At 40.2% G+C, this 25277-nt stretch overlaps 1 protein-coding gene across 3 annotated transcripts in view; it reads left to right on the forward strand.

The window, feature by feature from the left end:
* The first annotated feature begins 2353 nt into the window (after positions 1–2353).
* ADAMTSL1 (ADAMTS like 1) overlaps positions 2354–25277 on the forward strand; it is a 982413-nt gene continuing 959489 nt past the window's right edge. For all 3 annotated transcript variants that reach the window (XM_074394894.1, XM_074394896.1, XM_074394895.1), the window contains exon 1: positions 2354–2715. In XM_074394894.1, the coding sequence (XP_074250995.1) occupies positions 2620–2715 (96 nt within the window). In that variant the 5' untranslated portion in view covers positions 2354–2619. The remainder of the gene's footprint in view (positions 2716–25277) is intronic.

Genomic DNA, 25277 nt, shown 5'->3' on the forward strand with positions numbered 1-25277 from the left:
GCAGCATCTTCCCAGCTGGTCTCCCTCCTTTCAGACCTTCTACCCGTTTTTTTAAACCCTACACTTAACTAATTGCCTTATTAATTAACTTTAAATTCCTATTTTCTTCAGTTACCTCACTATTCAAGGAATAGAAGCTTATGCTTTTTTAATCAAGTTGTAGTAGGAATGAATTCATGTGCCTCTTATGTGTGAGACACTGGACACATCACTTAATTTTCCTGGGCCTTAGTTTGTTCATCAATTTAAAAATCAGAGTGTGGCTATTGGACTAGATGGGCAAATTCTTTATGGTCTGAAGTATATGGCTGGGCTACAGCTCCCTTCCAATCCTGAAATTCTGTTTCTGTGCTCCGCTCCAGAGCCTAGTTCCAATCGTCGTCATACAGCTATTGAGCTTCAGCACTGATGTTTCATTAGGATCATCTGCATCTATCTTGGGGGTTGAAAATGTAATTCAGTTAATGTTGCTTAGCCCTGCTGCCTGGCACATCATTTTCCTTCTTTCTTCCACCCTGGTGCTGTAGCTACCTCCAACCCCAGCAGGTTAGGACCACCTGCCTGCCAAGTGCAGCCTTGCCTTATTTCTGCTCAACCTTGTGGCTCAATCATCCTATCAAGAGAAGCCATTTACAATCCTTCATAGAAATATTTTCCTGTCTCCAGCCCCTATGATCTTTGTTCTTATTTGTGTGTGTGTGTGTGTGTGTGTGTGTGTGTGTGTGTGTGTGTGTGTTTGGTTTATTTATTCATTTTAAAATGTCTCACCTTTTCCTTTTTATCAATTCAAGCTGAAAACTTGGCCTAAAGCTCCTTCGGAAAAGAATCACCAACTATTTTGATCTTTGATCTTTAACTTTCTGGGATTCTAAGCTCAAAGGTAGATGTATTTTTCTGACTTCTGATTTTCCCCCCCACACGTTGGGAACTCAATACAAATGAGTAAATAAATCCATTCTGAAAAGCATCCTCCTTTACCGTTAATTACTACAAAACTCCTATTCTGCACACAAATGCTGATACTGGCACACATATGACATTTATTTCCTATAGGCACTTCTGCCCTGAGTTGGCCTCTCATTCTGTTAGCAGACAGTTTGTGTCTGGTCTGTTTACCCAATTAAAAAGAGCAAGATCCGCACCTGTCTCAGCTGCTGATGGGTTACAACGTTCAAGCACAGTGCCTGGCAAGGAGTAGGCATTAGGAATATGTGGATTGAATGAATGGTTGCTAGGGAGTGTGGTGGCGTCTTAATTTTATGCTGGGCTCATCCCAACGCGCGCACGTGGGAACTTCACAAAAGTTATTTCACGAGAGCGGCGCTGAATCCCCTTATCCTACCGAGTTTACTGAAGTGGGGCCAGTTCTCCGCCCCTTTTAACTTTACTGCCAAGGCTGGAGAGGGGTGGAGTGGCCTGGAAGACAGTTGGAAGGAGGGTGGGAGATCTGCTTTCTTATAAAGATGCTTTGAGAGACTGGCTCTGTAGGGCCAAATTTTCAGGAAGAAACGAGCCTGAGTCCCAATGGCAAAAAAAAAAAAAAAAAAAAAAAAAAAAAAAAAAAAAGCCCTGCAGCTGAGCTCAGTATTTATCATTCTGTTAAAGAGACAGCCTAAAAGCCTCCGTGTACTGAGAGCGTGGTCCAAACCAGAGAAGGGGGCGCCCTAGTTTGCCCCCAGCAATCCATTAGTACAAGAAGACAACCGGCGAAGTCAGCCTCACTGAACCCACTTCTGGGGCTCCCTGTGCCCGACGCGGGCTTCGGGTTCACAGTGTCCCTTCCCAGCTGTCGTGGGTCCCCACCACTCCCGAGCTCAGCTCTTTTTTCCAGACCCACGTTGCGAAACAAATCAACTCCATGGGAAAAGTTCCATGAGCGCCCAGAGGACAGAGCCCCACGGAGAAACAGGTGTTTTGTCCCAGTATGTGAAGTTGTTAGTTTCTTTATCATTGCTCCCTCCCGACACGCACAAAATCGTCCCCAGCCCCTGAAGGGTCCTGCGGGGCCCCCAGTGCACCAACAGCACTGGGAGCTCCGAGCTCCAGGGAAAGCGCGCAGGGAATGCCTCTTAGTACTCGTTCCTGGGAAAGCGCCAGCGTCCGTGGAGAGCGTTTCCTTCTCCGAAGGCCGGCAGGGTGGCATTCCAAACCCGAGCAAGGTGGGCAGTGAGCGATCCTCCCTTAAAAAAAGAATAAATAAATAGAAGCCAGTGCGCAACCCCGCTCGGGTTTCCCGAAGCGCGCACCGCTGTCGCTGCCGGGGCGGCTGGGTGTCTGCGCTCCCCGCCTCCGCTGGGCTGACTCGGGAGGGAGGAGCAGGAGCTGGAGGGGGTGTTGCGGGTGCGGGGAGCGCGAGCCATCCCGAGCCAAGACAAGCAGCACATTCACAAATAACGCCTCCACCCCCAGCGCACGCGCTCCCATTCAAAGCTACCCAGCTCCGTGGCCGCACTACCGCTCCAAAGCCGCGCCGCCAGCCCCAGCTCAGCCCTGCCTCGAGGGGCCCACGCCAGAGCCCGCCTGCCGGCAGCCGCAGACGCCGACCCACTGCAGTCGGCGCAGGAGGCGGCCACCTCTTCCAGGGAGGGGTCTCGCCCGAGACTCCCCTTGGTCCCCGCCATGGGGACCATGGCACGGCTTGGGGCGCCCCAGCACCCCGGGTTCCTGGCCCGCTTCCTCGGTGGCACCTGGTGCCTGCTCTACATCGCCGGACAGGTAGGGCAGCCTCTGCGTCTTGCGTCTCTCCCGGGGACTCTGCTTCCAGCCTGAGCTACAGCGAAAATCGCTACAGCGTGGGGCGCGCTCTCTTCCGCGAAGGTCCATCCTGGGGCTGCGCTATCGTCCAAGCTGGGGACAGGTGGCGCGGGGTTGGGACTTAGGCGTGCTCTGGCGGGGTCGATCGTTGCGTTTAGCCTCAGCCCAGCCTCCTGGGACCCTGCCCTGGCTTTTCTCCCTTGCCCAGTTCTTTCTTCCAACTAGGCAGAGCCGGGGCGAGAAGGCGGCGCCGGAGCTGGGGTAGCGGTCATCTGCAGCAGTCCGCGACCCCCCACGGTTTCCGACAGTCCTTCGCGGAGCCCCCTCTCTAGCTCGAGGCTGAGGCTTGGGCGGCGCCCGGGACGCTCGGGTGCTGGGACACTCCTCCTCACTTCCGCCCTTCTGAAGACCTGGTGAACTTCTGACACCGTCACCCTCGCGCCGCCCGCAGCCGAGTGTCGGGGGCATAGCGATGTAAGGTGTGCGGACGCCAGACCAGGTGGGCTCCCTGGTGTCTCTGCGGTCTAGAGGTGGCTCTGGCGGGCGGGTGTCTGAGGACTGGCCCAGACCACACCCCCTCCGAATCCTCCCAGGATCTTCTCCAGGGCCAGACGAGGTGCAGGAACTGGGGAGTTCTCCCGAGTGGGATGTTCAGGCCCCGAGGCGGCGCGGAAGGGCCCTGGGAGAGGGTGTCTGATTAATTCAGTTTGCCTGGTAGTGGTTTATTATACCAAGACTTGGAGGAAGCTGCTTAGGGAAGAGGGCAGGGGTCAAGAGTCGAGTCAAACTCAGGATGCCTGCGGTTCCTTGGTTTTCACGTTTTCCAGTCAGTCAACTTTTGATTAAAACCCACTATTTGGGCAGTTTGTACATAATTTAGCCTCCTTGATTTGCCTTTCATAGGATTACTTGGGTAATTCTGGGAAAATAACCAAATACTCTTGGCTGGAATTATCGCCAGATAGCCTCCCTTTCCTCTGGATTGCTTATGGAGACTTGTCCAAATAGGGGGATTTCCTTCCCTTGCTTTTTCTTAATGTTTCGAAACTTGTTTTCAGATCTCTATTTTAATGGTCATTTCGATTGCAGTGGTACACTTCTAGAGGCTGAGAGAGGACCCCGAGTGTCGTCTCAGAAGGGCTGGGAGGAGCAGGGATTACCCTCATCAGTAGTAGAAATTTTCAGTAGGGAACACCTGCTTGGATTGGAATATGACAAACAGTTGGAAAAGTTTCTCTTAATTCTCAGCAAGTTTATTCCCACCATGCTTTGTTCCATGGCAGGACTTCTCAGCCATGGCTGCACAGTAGGATTACCTAGGGGAACTGTAGAAACTTCCTGTGCTAGGGCCACACCCCAGCTGAATTACATCACAATCCTGGTGGGAGAGGGGAGGCTGCGACGTGAGAACTTCTAAAGCTCTTGGGTAATTCTGTTGTGCAGCTGGGTTGAAAACCAGTGTGCAAAAATGACCTTCCTTAATGTGCTTTTTTTTTTTTTTTTTTTTCTTTTTTGAGACGGAGTTTCTCTCTTGTTTCCCAGGCTGGAGTGCAGTGGCGTCATCTCCGCTCACCGCAACCTCCGCCTCCTGGTTTCAAGCAATTCTGCCTCAACCTCCTGAGTAGCTTGGGATTACAGGCGTCTGCCATTATGCCCGGATACTTTTTTGTATTTTTAGTAGAGACGGGGTTTCACCATGTTGGCCAGGCTGGCACTGAACTCCTGACCTCAGGTGATCCATGCCCCCTCCGCCTTCCAAAGTGCTGTTATTACAGGTGTGAGCCACCGCGTCCGGCCAATGTGACTTGTTTTTATAGAATCATGGCCCCAGAAGTAAACTCGAAGAAAGTAAAGGCGGCCTGATACAGAGATCTGGGAGTCTCTTGACACGTAACTTCCAGTCCCAGCACTGTCCCTAAGCACAGTACCGTTATGGTGGAGACCCTTACCTTCCACTTCCTCATCTATTAAGTGAGGGTGTTGGCCCGCTTTTTGGCAGGTACTGCCAGCTCTACCACCACCAGGCAGGTTGACATCTGAACCAAATTAAGACGTCTTCCATCTTATTTTTAAATACCTGCAGAGTAGAAATTCTGCCTTATCTTTGACATTTTGCTACAATATCTGCTCATATTTGGATCCAACAAAGATGCTAAAAAGGAGCTTGTAGTTTCTTAGATTTGCAGTATTTAAAAAAAAAATGCTTTCCCACTGCCTGTTCAAACTCATTTCAAGTCATTAGGTCCTTTCTTGGAATTCACGACAAACTGATTTTTCCTAACATTACACACCTGTTCTTTCTTGTGCCGCTTCTCAACCATTTCTTCTGGAAGCGGATGATAACAGTAGATTTGAGTCTTGTATGTTGCAAGTGGCCTACTGTTTAATTCCAAATGGATCTTTCTCATTCCACCAATTCAGAGCTGCTAGCCACATGTGAGGAGCCTGATGAAACTTGTTTAGGAAAGAACAGAAAAGAGTTTAAAGTGGTAGATTGGTTCATTATCCTGGTAAATGCAAAATGCCTTTGAGCGTTAACTCGGTCAGGTGTTTGTCAGAGCAGCTGTTTAATGTCTTCACTTTTTTTTTTTTTTAACCATATAGGCATTATATCTAACCAACAAATAGGTCAGAAATTTGAGGATACTTAATATCAAATCAAGAAGAAATCATTCTATGCCCAATAGCCAGTGCCAGATGATTTGAACATTTAATGGAATTTATATATTCTTTAAGCTGTTTTTGAGTCAAAACACTCAATACATGAAGACATAATTATCAGACCTCTCATAGATATTGTAGCCATAGGAAAAGTGCAGTCAAGAGCTTCTGCTACCCAAATGAAATTATGTTTGAGCTGTATTCTCCAAATAGTCCAAAGAACAATTTTAATGCAAATAAAAATTATTTGGAAATCCAAAGATTTCTTTCTTCTCACTGAATTTCTGCTTTTAGGGGTTATTTTCCTCTCTTTCTGTTCTGATTGAATTACCCTTCTCACAGGATTCTTTTCTTTCCTTGCAACTTAAAGGCAACTCACTTCTTAGGTTCTGATGAAACTGATTATTTTACTGATTAATTTCATTTCATAAGCTGAACCCAGCGTGATCCTGTTACCTTAATTGCTCCCAGGTAAGGAAATGCATAATCAACTCATTATTGTAATCAGGAGACCTTATCAATTACTTAATGATTTCTACAAGCTGACTGTAGCAATCCACTGTGAAACAAAGGAGGCTGGTCAAGAGGGTGTGTTGCTAGAGCAGCACAAATCCGTTACTGTTGCTTAAAAATGTTACTTGCCGGCAATTCATGTCTTTTTGGTGGTGTATCAGTGGTAGCTCATTTAAACAGAAAGGTTGAATATTTCCATGTACAATGTTATTCTAAATGGTATTCTTCTTAGGAATTCAGTAATAAAATAAATAGTTCCTGGTTGGCTGGAAAGAATTTGTGCCTTTACGGGCACCTGATTTTCAATTAAAATTCTTGAAGATGACTTGCTTCTTTTGTTATCCTCCTGGATGTTCTTGCTGATATTTTTATTTATTTTCATTTTTACCATAATAACTTGGCATGGTTAAAAATGCTACTAAGGATTTTTGTTTTGTATTGAGGTATAATTGGCATATGGTATACTGCACATGTCTAAAGTATACAATTTGATAAGTTTTGACATATGTATATATTCATGACACCATCACCCTAAAGTTTCCTCATCACCCTTTAAAATGTCTTCCTCCCTCTGGTCTTTGAATCCAGCATCACCAGGCAAATAATGAATACGAGGCAAACATTACCAAGCAAATACTTTGCTACTATGAAATAGTTGGAGTTTTCTAGAATTTTATGTAAATGGTATGACCCCTCCTCCTTTAACCAAAAGGAGACTTTTGGCTTTTTTCACTCAGCATAATTATTTTGAGATTATTCCTGTTACACCATGTGTCAGTATCTCACTGCTTTTTATTCCTGAGTAGTATTGCATTGTACGGATAGACTGCAGTTTGTTGTCCGTCAGCATTCACTTATTAATGGACAGTGTGTTTGTTTCCAGGTTTTGGCTATTACAAATAAAGTTGCTGTAAACATTTATGTACAAGTCTTTGTATGAACAAGTGGTCTTATTTGTGTTAGGTAAATACCTAGGAGTGGAATGGCTGAATAATATAGTAGGTATACATTTAACTTCTAAGAAACTTAGTTTCTCAAAAGATTGTAGCTTTTTCTCAGTAGCAGTGTGAGAGTTCCAGTTCCTCTGCATCCTTGCCAATACCTGCTGTGGTCTTTTCTTTTAGTCGTTCAAACAGGTATAGTCATAGCTTGTTCTGGGTTTTTAATTTGCAATTCTCAAATGACTAATGATATTGAGCATGTTTTCATAACTTTATTTAGAATACATGTATCTTCTTTGGTAAAATTTCTATTCAAATATTTAGCCCATTATTGGATTGTTAGTTTTCTTACTGAGTTTGGAGAATTACACATTCTGGCTATGATTTTTTTTTTTTTTTTTTTTTTGACAGAGCCTGTCTCTGTTGTTCAGGCTGGAGTGCAGTGGCATGATCTCAGCTCACTGCAACCCCCACCTTCTGGGTTCAAACAGTTCTCGTGTCTCGGCCTCCCACGTAGCAGAGATTACAGGTGTGTGCCACCATGCCCAACTAATTTTTTTTTTTTTACTAGAGATGGGTTTTGCCATGTTGGCCAGGCTGGTCTGAAACTCCTGGCCTCAAGTGGCCTGATGCCTCAGTCTCTCAAAGTACTGGGATTACAGGCTTTAGCCACTGTCAAGCTGCTAGGAATGTCTTATCAGATGTATGATTTGCAAATATTTTCTTCCAGTCTGTGGCTTGTCTTTTCGTTTTCTTAACAGTGTCCTTTGCTTGGCAGAAGCTTTTAATTTTGGTGGAGTTGAATTTATCAAATGGCTTCTTGGACAATTGTGATTTTGCTCTTGTCTCTAATAAATATTTGCCTAACCCCCAAATACAGAGGTTTTCTTCTAGAAGTTTTAGGTTTTTACGTTTAGTCTCTTCCATTCTGAGTTAATTTTTGCATATGGTACAGGGTAGGGATCGAAGTTAATTTTTTGTCCTAAGGGCACACAGTCGTTTTTGCATGACTTTTTGAAAAGACTATCCTTTCTCCACTGAATGGTCTTTGTACTTCAAATCAGTTGTCCATACATGTGTGGATCTATTTTTGGATTCTCTGTTCTAATCTTCTGACGTATATGTTTACTGCTATGCTAGTTAGCACACTTTGAGTGATACAGCTTTATAGAAAGTCTTGAGGAATAACACTCATCAAGTGCAATTCCTCCAATTTTGTTCTTCGTATTTCAAGGATGTTGATTTGGCTATCCCATATAAATTTTAGAATCAGTGTGCCAATTAAAAGATGTGTGCAAGGATTTGATTAGGAGTGTTTTAATCTAAAGATATGTTTTGAGAGAATTATTTTACTAATAGTTTCATGACTCATGAACATATAAACCTCTCTAGGTCTTCTAAGCAACATTTGTTACAATATTTTATTGTACAAGTCTTACATATTTTTGTCAGATCTATTAATATTTCATATGTTCTGCTATTTTAAGTGATATTTAAGAAAAATTCAGTTTCCAACTTTTTTGTTAGTATATGAAGACACCATTTTATATATTATTTATATATTGTTCTTATTTTCTGCAACTTTATTTACCTCAGTTGTAGTTGCTATGTACAACAATATGTAGTATATTCTATCAGATTTTCCACATAAACAATTGTCTTGTGAAAATATAGACAGTTCTTTAAGGTTTTTATGTTTTTTATGACCTTTTTCCTGTATGATGACACTACCTTTGAACCCCCAGTACAAGGTTGAATAGAAGGGGTATGAACAGATATCCTTGTCTTGTTCATCATTAAATATGATGTTAAGTGTAGGCTTTTTTGTAGATGCTCTTTACATCTTAGGAAATAGCTTTTATTCTTCATTTGCTGAGTTGTTTTTTCTTTTTTATCAGAAATGGATTTTGTTTATGCATCTAATTATCATAAGGTTTTTTTTCCTTTTTAGTTTCATATAGTGAATTACCTTCACTGATTTTTGAATGTTCAGCCTACCTTGCATTCCTGGGATACACCCAAATTGATCATAATATCCTTTTTATATATGGTTGGATTCAATTTACTAAATTTTGTTTAGAATTTTTACAACTAAGTCCATGAGAAATAATGTTCTGTAGTTTCCTTTGTCTGAAATAGCTTTGGTTTTGGTTATCAGGGTAATAACAGCCTCATAGAGTAAGTGAGAAAATATTCCCTTATTTTCAACTTTCTGAAAGAGTCTATATATGAGTTCTTCCTTAAATGTTTAAGAATTCACCAGTGAAGCCACCTGGACCTAAAGTTTATTTCGTCAAAGACTTTTTAATTACAAATTTAATTTCTTGAATAGATACATGGCTATTCAGGTTATTGATTTCATCTTGAGTTAGCTTCGATAGTTTGTTTTTCACAAGTTTTTCAGTTTCATCTAAGTTTTTGAATTCATTGGTGTAAAGTGGTTCATAGTGCTCCCTTATGGTATTTAATATTATTAGACTATGTAGTTATATTACCTGTGTCATTCATGATATTGGTTATTTACTCTTTCTTTTTCCCTGATGCATCTGTTTCATAGCTTATCAGTCTTATCTATCTTCTCAAAGAAGCAGCTTTTGGTTTCATGAATTTTTCTTTATTGTTTTCGTTTTCTATTTCACTCATTTTCTCTCTTTATTATTTTTTCTTCTAGTCTGTGTTTTATTTGGTCTTATTTTTCTAGTTTGTAAGGTGTTTGCTGAAGTCATTAATATATATATATAAGTATTTCATATTCTCAAAATCAAAAATTTAATGATATAAATATTCCCTAAGTGGTGCTTTAGTGGACTATCATGAATTTCTAGATGTATTTTCTTGTTTTTGTTTTCTGTTCATAGTACTTTCTTATAACCTTTTAGTTCTTCTTTGACCCATGGGTATTTAGAAATGGTTATTTAGTTTCTAACTATCTGTGGATTCTCTGGGTATCTTTGCATTACAGATTTCTAGTTTATTTCCAATGTGATTAGATGACACACTTTATATCACTTGAATCCTTTTAAATTTATTAACACTTGTTTTACAGACCAGAATGATGGTCTGTCTTATTAATTGTTTTGTGTACACTTGAAAAGAATTAAACTTTCTACAAATTTATGCCTCCATTTTTTTACTGATCAGTTTGGCTATTGTTTGATAGAATGTTCTTTAAATAGTTTGGCTATTGTTTGATAGAATGTTCATTTAAAGAACATTATCAAATTGGTTGATAATATTGTTCAAATCTTCCATATGCTTACTGATTTTCTGTATACTTATTGTGTCAATTATTGAGAAAGGGATATTGACATCTCTATATACCACTGTAGACCTGTCTATTTCTCTTGCAGTTCTATTAGTTTTGCTTTATTTATTTTGGATCTCTGTTATTTGGTACATAAATGTTTAGGATTATTATGTTACCTTGGTGAGTTGACTCCTTTATTATGATTAAATGACCTTCTCTATTCCTGTAAAGGTCTGTGCTCTAAAATCTACTTTACCTTTGGCTGTATTAATATTAGATAACCATTTCTAATTTGAGATTTTTCAGATAAAATAGTTACCTCCATAGTTCTTACGGTATACCTTTAATGTGATCTCCTAGCTTACCATATTTTATTAAATTCCCATTATAGTATGATTTCCTAATTCTCTTTCAAATCCTACTTTCACCATCCTTTTGTCATCTTTTATCACATTAAAAAAATCAATGATCAGTATTAATATATTGTAATGGCTGCAGTGAACCAAGTAGTACATTATTACTATATTTTTAGTACACTTTTTTGGAAAAAAAACTTTATTGACATATAATTTACAAAAATACGATTTATGCATTTAAAGTGTACCTTTCGATGGTTTTTTATTATATTCACAGATATATTAAACCATCATCATAGTTGCTTTTTGCAACATTTTGGTGAACTCAAAAAGAAACCCTGTATCCTTGATATCATCATGTTTCTTGCCTCCCACCCTAGCCTAAGCAGCCTCTAATCTACCTTCTTAATAGACTTCCATGTTCTAGATTTTCATATCAGTGAAATTATATAATATGTGGGCTTTTGTGTCTGTCTGATTTCACTTAACATAATGTTTTTAAGGTTTATTCAAGTTGTAGCATATATCAGTACTTTCTGTGGCTGAATATTATTCCATTGTATGAATATACCACATTTTGTTTATTTGTTCATCTATTTATGGGTATTTGGATTTTTCCCACCTTTTAGCAATTATGAGGAATGCTGCTATAACTTTTACGTACAAGTTTTTGGTTGGACAAATGTTTTCATTTCTCTTGGGTATATACCTGGGAGTGGAATTCCTGGGTTAAATAGTAGACTATATTTAATCATTTGAGAAACTGCCAGAATATTTTCCAAACTTGCTACACCATGATACATTCCCACCAGCAGTGTGTGAAGGTTCTAATTTTTCCACATCCTCACTATCACTTGTTAGTATCTTACTTTTTGATTGTAGCCATCCTGGTGAATATGAAGTGATACCTCATTGTGATTTTTGTTTGCATTTCTCTGTTGACTAGTGATATTGAGCATCTTTTCATTTTCACTTACATTTTATTAGAGTTAACAGTTGCCTTGATTGAAAGAAAAGTGTTTAATTTACGTAACTGTTATTCTTTTCCTCCAATGCTACCGTATACTTACCACATGCCTGTGAATAATTTTTCCAAATGCAAAAGCACAGTACCAGTCAGAGTCAGTTCCTTTGTCTTGCTAGTGTTCCTCCCGTCACACCTCCTTGTTGTCTTTAGGTCCAATTGCTTTCTGCATAGCCACTCTCATAGCTGTCATACTGAGACTTCTTTTGCTTCTTTTATTCTGTTGAATTAGCCAATTTCATAGATTCTACAACCTCCATAAAGGAAAATGTGTATGAAATTAAAATCTTCTAAACTACTCTTGTCTGTAGAAAGTTATTCTACTCTCCTATTTGTTGCTTATTTTGCATGACATAGACCCCTAGGTTGAAAACAGTTTTCTACTCCTCTTCCCTCAAATTTTGGTGGCATCAATGCATTCTCTTTTGACATCTCACGTTGCTATTGAGGAATCCAGTGCCATTTTAAATCTAGTTCTTGTGTCTTTGGGCTGCTTTTTTTGGTCTCTGGAAACTTCTAGAATGTTCCTCTTATATATGGTACTCCACAGCAGGGGTTGGCAAAGTTAGAAATAGAGTAAATGTTTTAGGCGTTGTGGGCTCTACTGTCTTTGTCCTAACTATTCAACTCTGCCTTTGTGGCATGAAAGAAGCCTAGACAGTTGTAAACAAATGATCATGGCTGTATTCTAATAAATTATTTACAAAAACAGGCAAGAGGTCAGATTTGGCCCAGGGGTCACTGTTTGCAGACCACTGTGCTCAAGTTTCATAATGCTGTGTGTGCCTCGCTGTGGGTTATTTAAATTCACCATGCTAGGTTCTTCATAAGCTTTCAGTAGATCTGTGTCTTTCAATTTAGAAAATAAATGCATATTTATTTTCAGGTATCTTCAATAATTTTCTTTCCAGCATCTTTTATGTGTTTGCTTTTTGTAAAACTCCTGTTACTTATTGGACCTCCTGGGTTTCTCATCCTCTTTTAAAATCTTTTGCATTTACTTATGGTTTGTCATACTTTCTAAATGATTTTCTCAATTTCATTTTTGACAGAGTTATATTAACGCAGATTTCAATCGATAGTCCTAGCTGTAGACAAACTTCACCCATCTCCTTCTCCTTTCCACAGCACCGCGTGCCTCCAGGTCTGAAGTCCCACAGGCCACATGGTCTGGCTTCTCTTTATCTCTTTCTGCCGGCACAATTCTGTTAAGTCGGTTAAAATTCCTCCACCAGCCAGTTTTCCATATTCCAAAAAAATTTATTGGCATCTTTTGCCTGTGGTTGTCTCCTTTCCATTTCTCTTGTCATCTTTATTTATTTACTGTTATTTTAGCAGATGTTTGGGAGGGAATGAAGAAAATATGGTGTTCAATCTGCCATGTTAACTGGAAGTTAGCACTGTTTATTCTCTTTTATTTTTCTACCCTGACCCAACTCCCAATCTTGTTATAACTCATCCTGGTTATAAGGCACACTTTTAGGAGACTGATGCTTTTTATTTCCTAGTGTAAATAAGACATTGTCCGCATTACAAAAAAGACACTGGACTTGTGGTCTAGAGGCTCAGGGTCTAGTTCTGGATTTGGTGACCTTTTCTGCTACTAAGAAAGTCAGAATTTTCTTTTAGGGAAGAAACTCAGTGCTCACTGCTTGCCTTCTGGTTGCCAAACACAATAATAATGACTGTCTCCGTCCCTATTTTTATTTTTTAATTTTTCAGTAACTGCTCATTTTTCATTCTCTGTGTAAGTAAATATAGTCTAATCTATTTGCTTAGAGATACAGCACAGAAATATTTTATTGTTTTATACATTTTGACATTCATATTTGGAAACAGTTTTATGAGAGAATGTAAAGTTAACATGATGTAAAGATCTGGCCTTGAAATATCGTATGTGGTATTAAAAATTTATTCTCTAAGGTGTGATTGCTGTTCAGGCTTTTTTGTGGTAGATAATGGAGATGGGATGCAATGAAAGGGGAAATAATTTTGAATAGTTATTAATTCTCTGTCAGTTTTAATGTTTTATTTTGCACTGGGATAACCTCTAAGTAGAGAATTGCACATTTGGGGGCAGTGGAATGAGTCGGGCAGGTGCTACATATTTCTTTTCAGCTCTGCTCATGCCCATAGGATTATATGGCTGGAAGGTGTCTTAAGGACTCTTTAGTCTTGTGGTTCATAAACTTCAGTGTGCCTAAGTCGGTTGTGCTATATCGCACAATTCCAGAGGTCACTGAAGAGTAGATCTGTGCAAGTAAAAGCCAAGAAGCTTGTCATCACACATTCGTGAGCCTCACTCTCAGAGATTCTGATTCAATAGGACTAGGATGAGTTTGTGGATATACGTTTGTTACAGGTACCCTCTCCATTCCCACTCTTCCCCCTCACCCACATACCCACAGAGGATTCAGACACATTTTGACCAAAGACCACATTTCAGGAAACACTGATCTGAACACTGACTATATATGTGGAAGTAAGGTCCTAGAAAGTTGAGTTGACTTGTCCCAGTTTGTCAGGGGGAGAGATGGGAGTGAACCACGCGTCTCATCACTCTGTTCAGTGATTTTTTCCCACCAGAGCATAAGCTATTATTTTAGTGTCTGGTTACATCATGAACTAAAGATATGAACCATCAGCTTAAAGTGTCCTTATTTGTAGTAACTGCAGTTGTTTATAAATGGTTTTCAGATGTTTAGGAACAGCCTCTGCTCTCAGTCACTCTGCAGCAGATGAATGATCAGAGAAACAGGGGAAGGAAAGCTCCCCGTCCTTATGCCCCTGCCATAACCTGTTGGAAACTGGCTTCTGTGTGTTTTTTCCTCAAGTCATCATGCCCCTGGAAGATTAACAGATACTTGTTTAGAAAACCATCCAAAGCGGTCGGGCACAGTGGTTCAAGCCTGTAATCCCAGCACTTAGGGAGGCCGAGGTGGGCGGATCAGGATCAGGAGTTCAAGACCATCCTGGCCAACATAGTGAAACCTGTCTCTACTAAAAATACAAAAAAATTAGTGGGGCATGGTGGCACGTGCCTGTAATCCCAGCTACTCGGGAGGCTGAGGCAGGAGAATTGCCTGAACCTGGGAGGTGGAGGTTGCAGTGATCTGAGATCGAGCCATTGCACTCCAGCCCAGTTGACAGCGTGAGACTGTCTCAAAAAAATAAAACGTTCAAAGCATCAGGGACTTCACACTTGATGAAATGGAGAATACGTGCTGCTCAACACCTTCTTTCCCCAGCGCAGTTTCCCCAACCAACTGTTGCTACATTCTTGGAGGAAAGGAAGGAAATGTTTCATGTGCCTATTATTTAGGATGTTCTCCCCATCTCTACCCCAAACCAGCCAAACAAAATACACACAGACACGCTCCATTGACTCATGCACAGTCCGTCATATAGTACTGAATGTGAAAGGGAAAGAAGTTTTCTTTATTGTTAATCATCATTGTCATACAGCTTGTACGTTTTATGAAGAATGATTATTGTGGTGTTTCTTTCAGACATAAACTGCAGAGAAACAGGTTGTTTATTATTGAAGAGTACTTATTATTAAAGATTGGTATAAGCTGAAATTCAAATTCTCAGTTTCGAATTCTGGTTTTAAAACTCCATATTATTCAGGATGAACTGGATCATGCTGTAATAGCAAACAACCCCCAAATCACAGTGGCTTAACACCACAGAGGTTTATTTCACCATTGAGCCACTTGGCCAGTGTGGATTGTCAGGAAGGCTTTGGCTCACTGGGTGCACTCAGGATTCCATGCGAATTGCAGCCCTCTCTCAACCCGCATTTCCATAGCTACCTGGGCAGGAAGAGGAGCATGTTGCTCTAAACAAATACTTCCACTCAGAGGTGACACAGGAAACAGTGATTTTTTTATTTCAGTGTAGAACGAATAGATTCACTTTGGGAATCTCCTGCTAATGGTTGAAACAAGAGGTGCTTTTGCTCACATAATATTGGCCAATTAAATTCGAGAGCATTTTAAGTGGAATGTTGACACAAACTCAGAATCTCCTTTTTCTTGTTTTGGTTTCCAACAATTAGCTTTTCCAAACTTTCAGACTTCCAAGGTGTGGTCTAGATGTTTGTTTTCTGACTGTGTGTGTCTATGTATACAGAGATTCTCTGACATTACTGTGAAACTACTTATAATTATCTTTATCTTACTAAAATTATTTTAAAATTTATAATGTGGTAGAATAAATAAACACAATTTACCATCATGACCACTTTTAAGTTTACGTTTCTGTAGCATTAAGTACATTTATGTTGCTGTACAGCCACCATCACTATCCATCTCCAGAGCTCTTTTCACCTTGCAAAACTGAAAGTCTATACCCAGGAACAACTCCCCATTCTCTTCTTCCCTAGCCCCTGGCAACCACCATACCACTTTCTGTTAATGATTTTGACTATTCTAGGTACCTCACATAAGCTGGAATCACACAGTACTTGGTTTTATTTTGTCATTGGCTTATTTCTCTTAAATGCAATGTCCAAAAGGCTTATCCATACTGTAGCAGATATCAGAATTTCCTTCCTTTTTGAGGCTAAATAATAATCCATTGCAGGTATATATGTATATGTATATATACGTGCAATGGAATATAAATATATAAGTATATATTTATGTATAAATAATATATATGGAATTCATAGATGCAGATCTCATACAGAGGACCATATATGTTATTTATATATAAATATAAATAGATATAATATATACATATATAATTTTGTTATATAAAATATATATTAATATATATTTATATTTTATTATATAAATATATGTATAAATATATATTTATAAATATGTATTCATATATAAATTATATATGGTCCTCTGTAACTATGAGATCTGCATCTATGAATCCTACCAATTTCAGATCAAAAGTATCTAAAAACAGTAAAAAACAGACAGATGGTTGGATCTGTACTAAATATGTACAGGCTCTTTTCCTTGTCACTACTCCCTAAACAATGCTGTGTGACAACATATTTACATAGCTTTTATTAGGTATTATGAGTAATTCAGAGATGATTTAAAGTATTTGGGAGGATATGTGTAAATTATGTGACTATTACACCATATAAGGGACTTGAGCATCTGTGGATTTTGGTGTTCCTAGGATGTCCTGGAATGAATCCCCCATGGACACTGAGGAACAGCTGTATTTATACTACATTTTATTTATGCATTCATTAGTACACACTTGAGTTGCTTTCACCTTTTGGCTATTGTGAATAATGTTACTCCAAAATAGGTGTTCCATTTTGTTTTATGTGTGGTTCTTTTTCTTTTTTCTTTTCTTTTCTTTTTTTTTTTTTTTTTTTGAGACAGGGTCTTGTTCTGTCACCCAGGCTGGAGTGCAGTGGTGCTATCACGGCTCACTGCAGTCTCGACTTCCTGGGCTCAGGTGATTCTCCCACCTCAGCCTCCTAAGTAGCTGGGACTACGGGTATACACCACCATGCCCAGCTAATGTTGTTGTATTTTTAGTAGAGACGGGGGTTTTGCCATGTTGCTCAGGCTGGTCTCAAACTCTTGGCCTCAAGCGATCTATTTGCCTCAGCCTCCCAAAGTGCTGGGATTACAGGTATTAGCCACTGCACCTAGTTCTTTTTCTGTATACAAGAAAACAACACCTGCCTCTTGAGAGTTCCAGTTTACTATTTTGGGAGGTCCAAGAACCAATTCTTTTTGACCTCAGTTTAGAGCTAATAGGTTCACATTGGAAATCTGCCAATGGTTAAAACAAAACCTGAGCAATACTCCACTCACTTCCTCCACCTTTAGCTAAATCAACAGAGCCAAGGAGGATTCTTGTGTTTAGTCTTATATGTAACCTGCAAATCTTGACATTTTTCAAGATAGGGGACAATATGTGGCTGGGACATTATTATTCCTCTAGCAGTCTGGGAGCATTACAAAAAGAAATTATATGTTTTGTTAGGTGTGGTGGCTCATACCTATAATCCCAGCACTTTGGGAGGCTGAGGAGGGAGGATTGCTTGAGGCCAGGAGTTCAAGACCAGACTGGGTAAGAGGAAGGTCCTATCTCTAACAAGAAAAAGGAAAGAAATTTTACATTTTTTGTGCATCTGACTCATACTGTGTGAATGGAGGTCAAATGTGAATCAGTATGTAAAATGCATACTAATTGTGCACATGGCATGGTGTGTGGAGCAACAGAAAATGCAGAATTTTAGGAAGGTATTGAGAGAAAAGGCAATAGACCAGGAAACTCTGCTTACTATTACCTGCTAGTTACATGACTTTCGACAAAACAGTTACGTAGCCTTACAGAGTTTGTGTGTGTGTTTTGAATTGGTAGAATGAAAGGCTTGGATTACATGATCTCATGGGTTAATGCCAATTAACCATACAATTTTAAAATGAAAAATAGGGGTTTCTAACCTTTTTAAATATAAAATCTTTTAAAATGCAAACATATTAATAGCTCCTCTTCGGCTTTTTGACAAATGGACATAGCATCATGGCACTCCTCTGCTTAAAGGCTTCAGTGAATTCCTGCCGCCTTTACATCAATATTTCTCAGCCTTTTCATTATCGCCCCTCTTAAAAGTTTTTTAGTCATTTTATGACTAAAGTCACATCCACTTCCCCACCCCATGAAATCTTAACACCATAGATGTTCTGTAAGACCTCCCCTTCTGTATCCCTAAGAACCAAATTTTCACCCCTCTGGAGGCATATTGCCTCCACTGAGAATGCATGCTTCAAAATGAGCTGGAAAACACTTACTGTGGTCTTCAAGGCCATGCCTGATCCAGCCCCTGGCTAGCTCCCCAGCTTCCCTCCCTCCTCGTCCTCCCTTCTATCCTCTGCTTACTCTTGCTCAGCTCCCTTCTACCCAGCTGCGCTGCCCTTCTCTCAGTTCCCCAAGGGCATCAAGTGTTCTTACTTCAGGGACTTTGCATAGTTTGTTTTCTTTGGCTGGAGGTCTCTTTATTTTAAATAATTATTTTATGTTCAACTGTCTGGCCTGCAGCTTAAATATCACTTTCCTACAAAGTCCTGATCCTGGCCTGCCTTCTGTGTTAGATGGTGTCTGTCATTATTTTTCTCAATGCCCATTTTCTTTCTAGCATTTGTAATTTGTAATCATACACGTGTGCGTGTGTGCATTTTTGTAACATGTCTGCCATCCCCAGTACATTGTACACATGAGGCCAGGGATGGACTCACTCTGCACTCTGTATATGTCACATCTAGTTCAGTGTCTGGCATTGTTGAAAAAAGGATTAATGAGATATTTTTGAGAAAATATGCAGTGACTAAAACTGCCCTGAACTTGGCATGGCTTTTAAAGTGAATGTATACGTCATTAATTACAGCAACACCTATCTAAGTATGTTACTTAAAGAAATATTAGCTACTATTGTACAAAAATCCTGAAAGCTCAGAATTTTAACAGAATAGCTTCTTTCTCAGTCACATAAAGTCCAATTGGCAGGGCTGAACTGGAGGTGGATGATCTTCAACAGCCATTCAAAGTTTGCTGGAGTCTCTGCTATCTTTAACACATAGCTTCCAAGGTCACCCTGGTGCCTGTATCTGGATGACATATGGGGGAAGGGAATGTTGAGAATTGCATGGGGAAGTTTTCTTGGGGGTAGTTCTGGGAGCGGTATGCATCACTTCTGCCCACATCCACTTTTTGTATTCCTAACTAGGCTCAAATCTGGTAGGGTCTTATTCCCCCTTGTTTCTCCACAAGAAATCAGTTCCATGGTCATAACTCCCAGCAAGGGAGTTATATATCTCATCGCTATGAGCTTAGGAGATCACACAAACTGGTCTCTGGCACATTGCACTTGGAGAGTCATAAATGTATGTTTGAGTGTGTAGTTATGTCTGGATACATAAGGATTTACAAATCACTTTCAAAAATATAGAAACCCTTGAGGATTCCAAGACCCAGAGGATGGAAACCACTAAAAATAGAACTGTGAGTTTTGTTTCTGGAGAGGTTTTTGCCCACTTCATCGTTTTCAAAATTGTAAGATATGGTGCAGTGGGGTTGAGGGCAACCAGTTGTAAATGCACTATGTGCATCTTGACTGAACAAAACTATTTGTTGCCCTACAGCAGTGAATCTTCCCAGGCTCTTGTGTAGCTGTATTCATAATATGCACTGATTAGCATCTTGTCAGCTGAATGGAAGCCCAGCTGGGGCTCTGGTTGGACTGCTGGCAGCATTGTCCTTAATAAAATGGGGCCTTTCAACCAATGGGCTATTTTTCGTTCCCAAATCACCTGATAAGTCCTCGTCTTTTGATGAACTACAAATAAAAACCAGTTGTCCATCCCATGGGGCTGTTAAATAGGGTCTGTCTGTTTACAGAGAAAAAAAGACCTGTTGCATGTCCGGTTCATAGTACAACAAGGCGATTGTAACTGAGCTACGACATCATGATACTGTACTTTCATCTGAGCCAAAGCTTACCTGGCCATCCTTCAGATTTGCCATTCTTCCTGAGTCCACAGGATGGGAGCAGAAATACGAGCCTGGGCGCTGCTTTTGTGCACAGTTTGTGGCCTCTCTCTTAACTCTGTTCCTTAGCAGAACAAAAGAATTCAGAGTTTGGTGGGTGAGGTGGGCTGCTGTATTATTTCTATCTCAGTTGTATTGAGGTTTCAAGATTTTCCATTTTTGTTTTCTTTCAACATCCGTCTAACTCTAAAAGCTAGCTGTCCCTTTGGAAACGTGGTGGGGAGGAGACAGCATTTAGAGACAAACTATAACCTTCAAATAGAAAAATGTACATTTAACCTCTAAACTTTCAAAGAGGTTCATTTGCAAATTGGGTATTTTTCAATGAATTTATTTTCCACATTTTGCCTCTTCCAGCTGTCTTCGTTTTTTTTCCCCCTTTTGCATAAGGTACAGTTTCAGATCCGTTGTCCTGTTTTCTGTTTCCAATGAAGCTTTCAAGTGTTTGACATTTATCAGAAAGTTGTGGCAACTGTGAACAGTCGTTCAAAAGCAGATGAGTGAGGTCATGGTGGCATCCTTCTTGGTTCTTTAATAGGATTAGTAAGGAGGTTTATGCTGAAATTCCATCAAGGGTCAGAGCTAGACAATGAGGGAGCTCCCACATCCAGGGATCCGTCTTTGGCAAACTCTTTACAGCAGTGCTTATTGGCAACAAGTTGGTGAATAATCATCTTCCCCTGTGTATTTTCAAAAACTGCCTCATTTAGAGCAAAAGCACAATGTAAAGGCTGTGTGAAAATGGCTCAATAGGACCCCTGCTGTTTGGAGTATTTGAGTTACAGGTCATTCAAATCCACCTGTGCACAGGTTTGGACGTTCCCGTGCTTGGCAACATGCCATTTCCTGCTGCATTTTGTTGTAGGTCTTCCCCCAAGTAGAGGATCTCTGTTCAGAGGAATGCTAATTGAGTGGGATTTCGGGAGCCTCTCAGCCAACCATGAGCTCAAGCAGTTCTCCTTTCTTGCAGCTGTACTCGATTATGTTTTTAGCTGCCACTGTTAATGAGTCAAAAGCCACATCCGTTGAGAGCTGGGTTGGCACTTCCAGGGTGGTCGGCCACCTTTCCATCAGTTGCTCTAAAGAGGGTCCCGGGTATGGAGCAGATAAAGCTGCATATTGGGTGTTTTGTTCTTTGAGGCTGTTTCAAGGAGGAAAAAGGGAGAGAGGATTAAATTTGCCATTGAGTGACTAGCCGGTACATTATATATCTCTCATGCTTTTTTTGTGCTGGTTGCTTTTATTTCAGTTAGAAAGTCTTAGTGGCAAACTCCTTTTTCATTGAAAGTGAGGTAGAGATATTTCTCTGAATTTTGAAGCATTTTCCTATGGAATCATTAGTTTCTTGGGTGATTTCTGAAGCTGAGACTTTGGAAAAGATGACAGGAATAAACTTCCACTAAGTTTATCTCATTCATTTCTAAATCTTTTCTGTGTGTTGGGTGGGGATAAATATATTCCCTTTAGTGCAGGCTATCCTGGAAAATATTTTCATTTTGAATACAGTGATCTAAGTAATCAGCTTATTACAGCAGACTATTCTCCATATTGTCTTTTTTTGAAACAAAGACAAGTAAATTGCAAGCACTTTGGAATTTCTTCAGGAATCCATAATCTAAATAGCTCCTCTTCTATCATGACCAGATATATGATTATTTCTTCACATTTTAGGACTCATTTCTTCAAGCGGTTTTGACTTCCTATTTTCTGGATTTGATCCATCACTTATTTCAGATCAACTAAAGCAGATATTTAAGACCTTTGTAGAAAAGACCAAGCCTGGTCCATCATGGGTATAAAGTGCCTGGCCTGGCACCATGCATGGTAGTCACTGCTTAGATTAAGTTGTGTGTGTTTCCTTTGGGTGCTATAATAAATTATCACAAATCAAGTGGATTAAAGCAAGAAAAAAATATTCAGAGAAATAAAAAATAATGGGTTCAGCAGATGCCCTGTGCCCTCCCGAGGCCCTAGGGAGAATCGATTCCTTGCTGCTTCTGGGTTCTGGTAGCATTCAGCATTCCTTAGTCTTCCTTGGTTTGTGACTGTATGACTCCACTCTCTGCCTCTGTCTTTATAGCACCTTCTCTTCTGTATGTGCCAAATCTGTTTCCTCATCTCTCTTTTGACGGCATTTGTGAACCCACCAGGCTCTTCCAAGATAAGCTCTTCATCTGAAAATCCTTAACTTACATATACAGAGACCCTTTTTCCAGAGATAGGGCAGGACATATTTTGGAGGGCCTCATTAGGCTACCACACCCATGGATCGATTTTATGGTCAGTCATTGGATCTTCATTTAACTATTTGTATTAGTCCATTCTCACACTGCTATAAAGAAATGCCTGAGACTGAGTAATTTATAAAGAAGAGAGGTTAAATTGGCTCACAGTTCTGCAGGCTGTATAAGCAGCATGGCTGGGGAGGCCTCAGGAAACTTACAATCATGGCAGAAAGTGAAGAGAAAGCAGGCTCATCTTACATGGCTGGAGCAGGAGGAAGACAGAGAAAGGGGAGGTGCCACACACTTTTAAACAACCAGATCTTGTGAGAACCCACTATCATGAGAACAGCAAGGGGGAAACCTGCCCTCATGATCCGGTCACCTCCTACCAGGCCCCTCTTTGAATACTGGTGATTACAATTCCACCTGAGTTTTTGGTGGGAACACAAATCCAAACCTTATCAACACTCAACCTCAAAGACCCTTGCTTCCGTTTTATTTTTGGTGGGCTGTTTGGTTCAAATCACCTGTGTTTTAATATCCTCTTCTTGTTGTTTCTTTTGTCTTCACAGTATTATCTGCACTAAAAATGGCTTTCACTGCAGTGGGAATGACTTTGATATTGGTAGTCTGTGTCATTAATAATAATTTTTACATGTTTGGGACTGAGTACAAGGCACTATCACCATTGAAACTAATCAAGAAGCTGAATGTAGTGTCCAAAGTGGGTTTATTGTGCACATATAGGTTAGAGGGCATCAAAGTCTTGTTAACAATAAGAGTAATTCCCCCATAAACTCAGTTTCTGGCTTTTTACTCTCTAAGCTTCACTCCTGTCTTTAAATTCACTTCCTCTAGAATTTCTAGTTTCTTAATTTTTCAAATCTTTGGGACCCACAAGCCCTATTACTTCCCCATTTTCATGACCTTTGTTCCCTCCTTGGCTAGCTACAATCCTTTATCAAATTGTTATAATCACTTCCTCAACTTCCTGCTCTCTCTTTGGTACACTCACCTGTTTAAATTTTAATGCAGCTTAACTCTACCTGTGCAGATGAATGACTTGCTTTTGATTCGTGATCACTGTCCTCAAGTGGGTTTGCATGCTGCTCAACAATGATACCAAATTTTACAAAGTCCATCTATTCTCCCACTCCCTTGGATGAATATTTTGTAGCTTTTCTTTTATCAGATCTGCCATATTTCTTTCCTTATCCCTCATGGCTTCTTATTTCATGAAGAAAATAGCAGCTATCAGAAAAAAAAGTCTCCATTTTCCCCACCTACCTGTGTCTAGTTCATGTATTCTGACATCTCTCCAGTTGTGATGGGTAAACTACCCATTTCCCCAACAAAGACCCATCTTTCTACTTGGTGTCTCAGACTCCATCCCCATTTGCCCATTCAAGGATATTCTTCCAATAATTCTTTCCCTTTTTCTGCATCCTGTTTCCTTTTTTTTAAAAAAAATTCTATATTGTACTTTCCCCTCTAAAAGCCTTCTAGATATTCTTTGCTCCTTCAGTTATCTCTCGTATACTGCAGTTCTTTACTGTTTATTCTTACCTCTTGAATGGATTGTTGGCAAACTTTCACAGTGTTACTCCTCAGAAATTGTTTCCTCAAGGCTATCAGCAGCCTTCATACTATTAATATGATCAAATCCAGGGGACAGCTCTCCATCCTTATTTCACTCATCACTTAACACACACGGTCATGCTCTCTTTCTGGATGTCTTTTTATCGTGCAGCCTCCAGAACCCCACACCCTCTTTTCCTCCTGCCTCATGGGTTGTCTCTTCTGTCTCCCATGCTCCCCTGCACCAGTTCTTAAACACTCTTTTTTTCCATGCCTACTCCTTGGTGTAACTTACTTTCACTCAATATCATGGCTTGAAATACTATTTAGACTCTGATTATCTAGATGTGTATCTCTAGCTCTGAAGTTTGCAAAATGCTAACCTCTTGTACTCACTACTTGTTTAGCATTTCTACGTGAATATTTACTAGGCCTCTTATCGTGGCTAAAAATGAGTTCCTGTTCTCCCTGCTCCCACTCCCCCAAATGCAAAATAAAACAACATGCTTCTCCCAAAGCCATCCCCATATCACTGAAAGGGAACTCAGTTCTTTTGTTTGCTCAGGTCAAAAATGTTGTAGTTGTTCTTGAATAGTCTATTACTCTCACAACCCTTGCCTGATTTACTACTAATAGCATTACCTCTAGGTATTCTATCTATAGGTGCACATGCACCATATTGGTTCAAATAATCTACATCTCGCTTGGATTTGAGAAAAGTGCTTTACACTGGACTCAACTTGTGCTTTTATGTACCTTCAGTCTTGTCTTAGTATAGCATGCAGGTGATCCTATGAAATATGAATCAGGCTGCACTACTCCTGCTTAATGCCCTCCAGTACTTCCCGTCTCCCATATGGCTTATACCGCTTGATTTACCTGGACACCCCTCCAATCTTCTCACCTGCCCGTCTTCTCCTTACTGACTGTTCTGTAGCCTCACTGGTCTTTGCTGTTCCTCTAGCATGCCAGGTGTGCTTCTACATCAAGGCTTTGGATTTAAATTTTAACTCTTAGGAAAAAAATAATAATAATACTCCCCTTCCACAGATAAACTTTAAAGTACTCCCTTCATTTACTTTCATTTCTGCTTTCCACATCTGGGGCCAAGTGTGTGTGAGTATGTAATTTTTGTTCTAAGCATAATTTCCTTGCTATTTGCTAAGTAAAATCTATTTCTTTTCTAATATTTTTTTTCAGATAGAGTAAAATTACGGGTAAAACTCGATTTCTGTGTGAAATGAGTTTACACATGACACCCTGGTGCCTCATGCTTTTAAAAAAAATCACTGTAGGTATTCATGAGATCCAAGATGGCTGAATAGGAACAGCTCTGGAGTGCAGTTCCCAGCGAGAACAATGCAGAGGGTGAGTGATCACTGCATTTCCAAATGAGTTATTACTGCCCACAGACCAGGAGGTTCCCAGGCTGAAAAGTGCCGT

The sequence above is a fragment of the Saimiri boliviensis genome, chromosome 2 (genome assembly GCF_048565385.1).
Source record: "Saimiri boliviensis isolate mSaiBol1 chromosome 2, mSaiBol1.pri, whole genome shotgun sequence".
In the NCBI taxonomy this organism is placed as follows: domain Eukaryota; kingdom Metazoa; phylum Chordata; class Mammalia; order Primates; family Cebidae; genus Saimiri; species Saimiri boliviensis.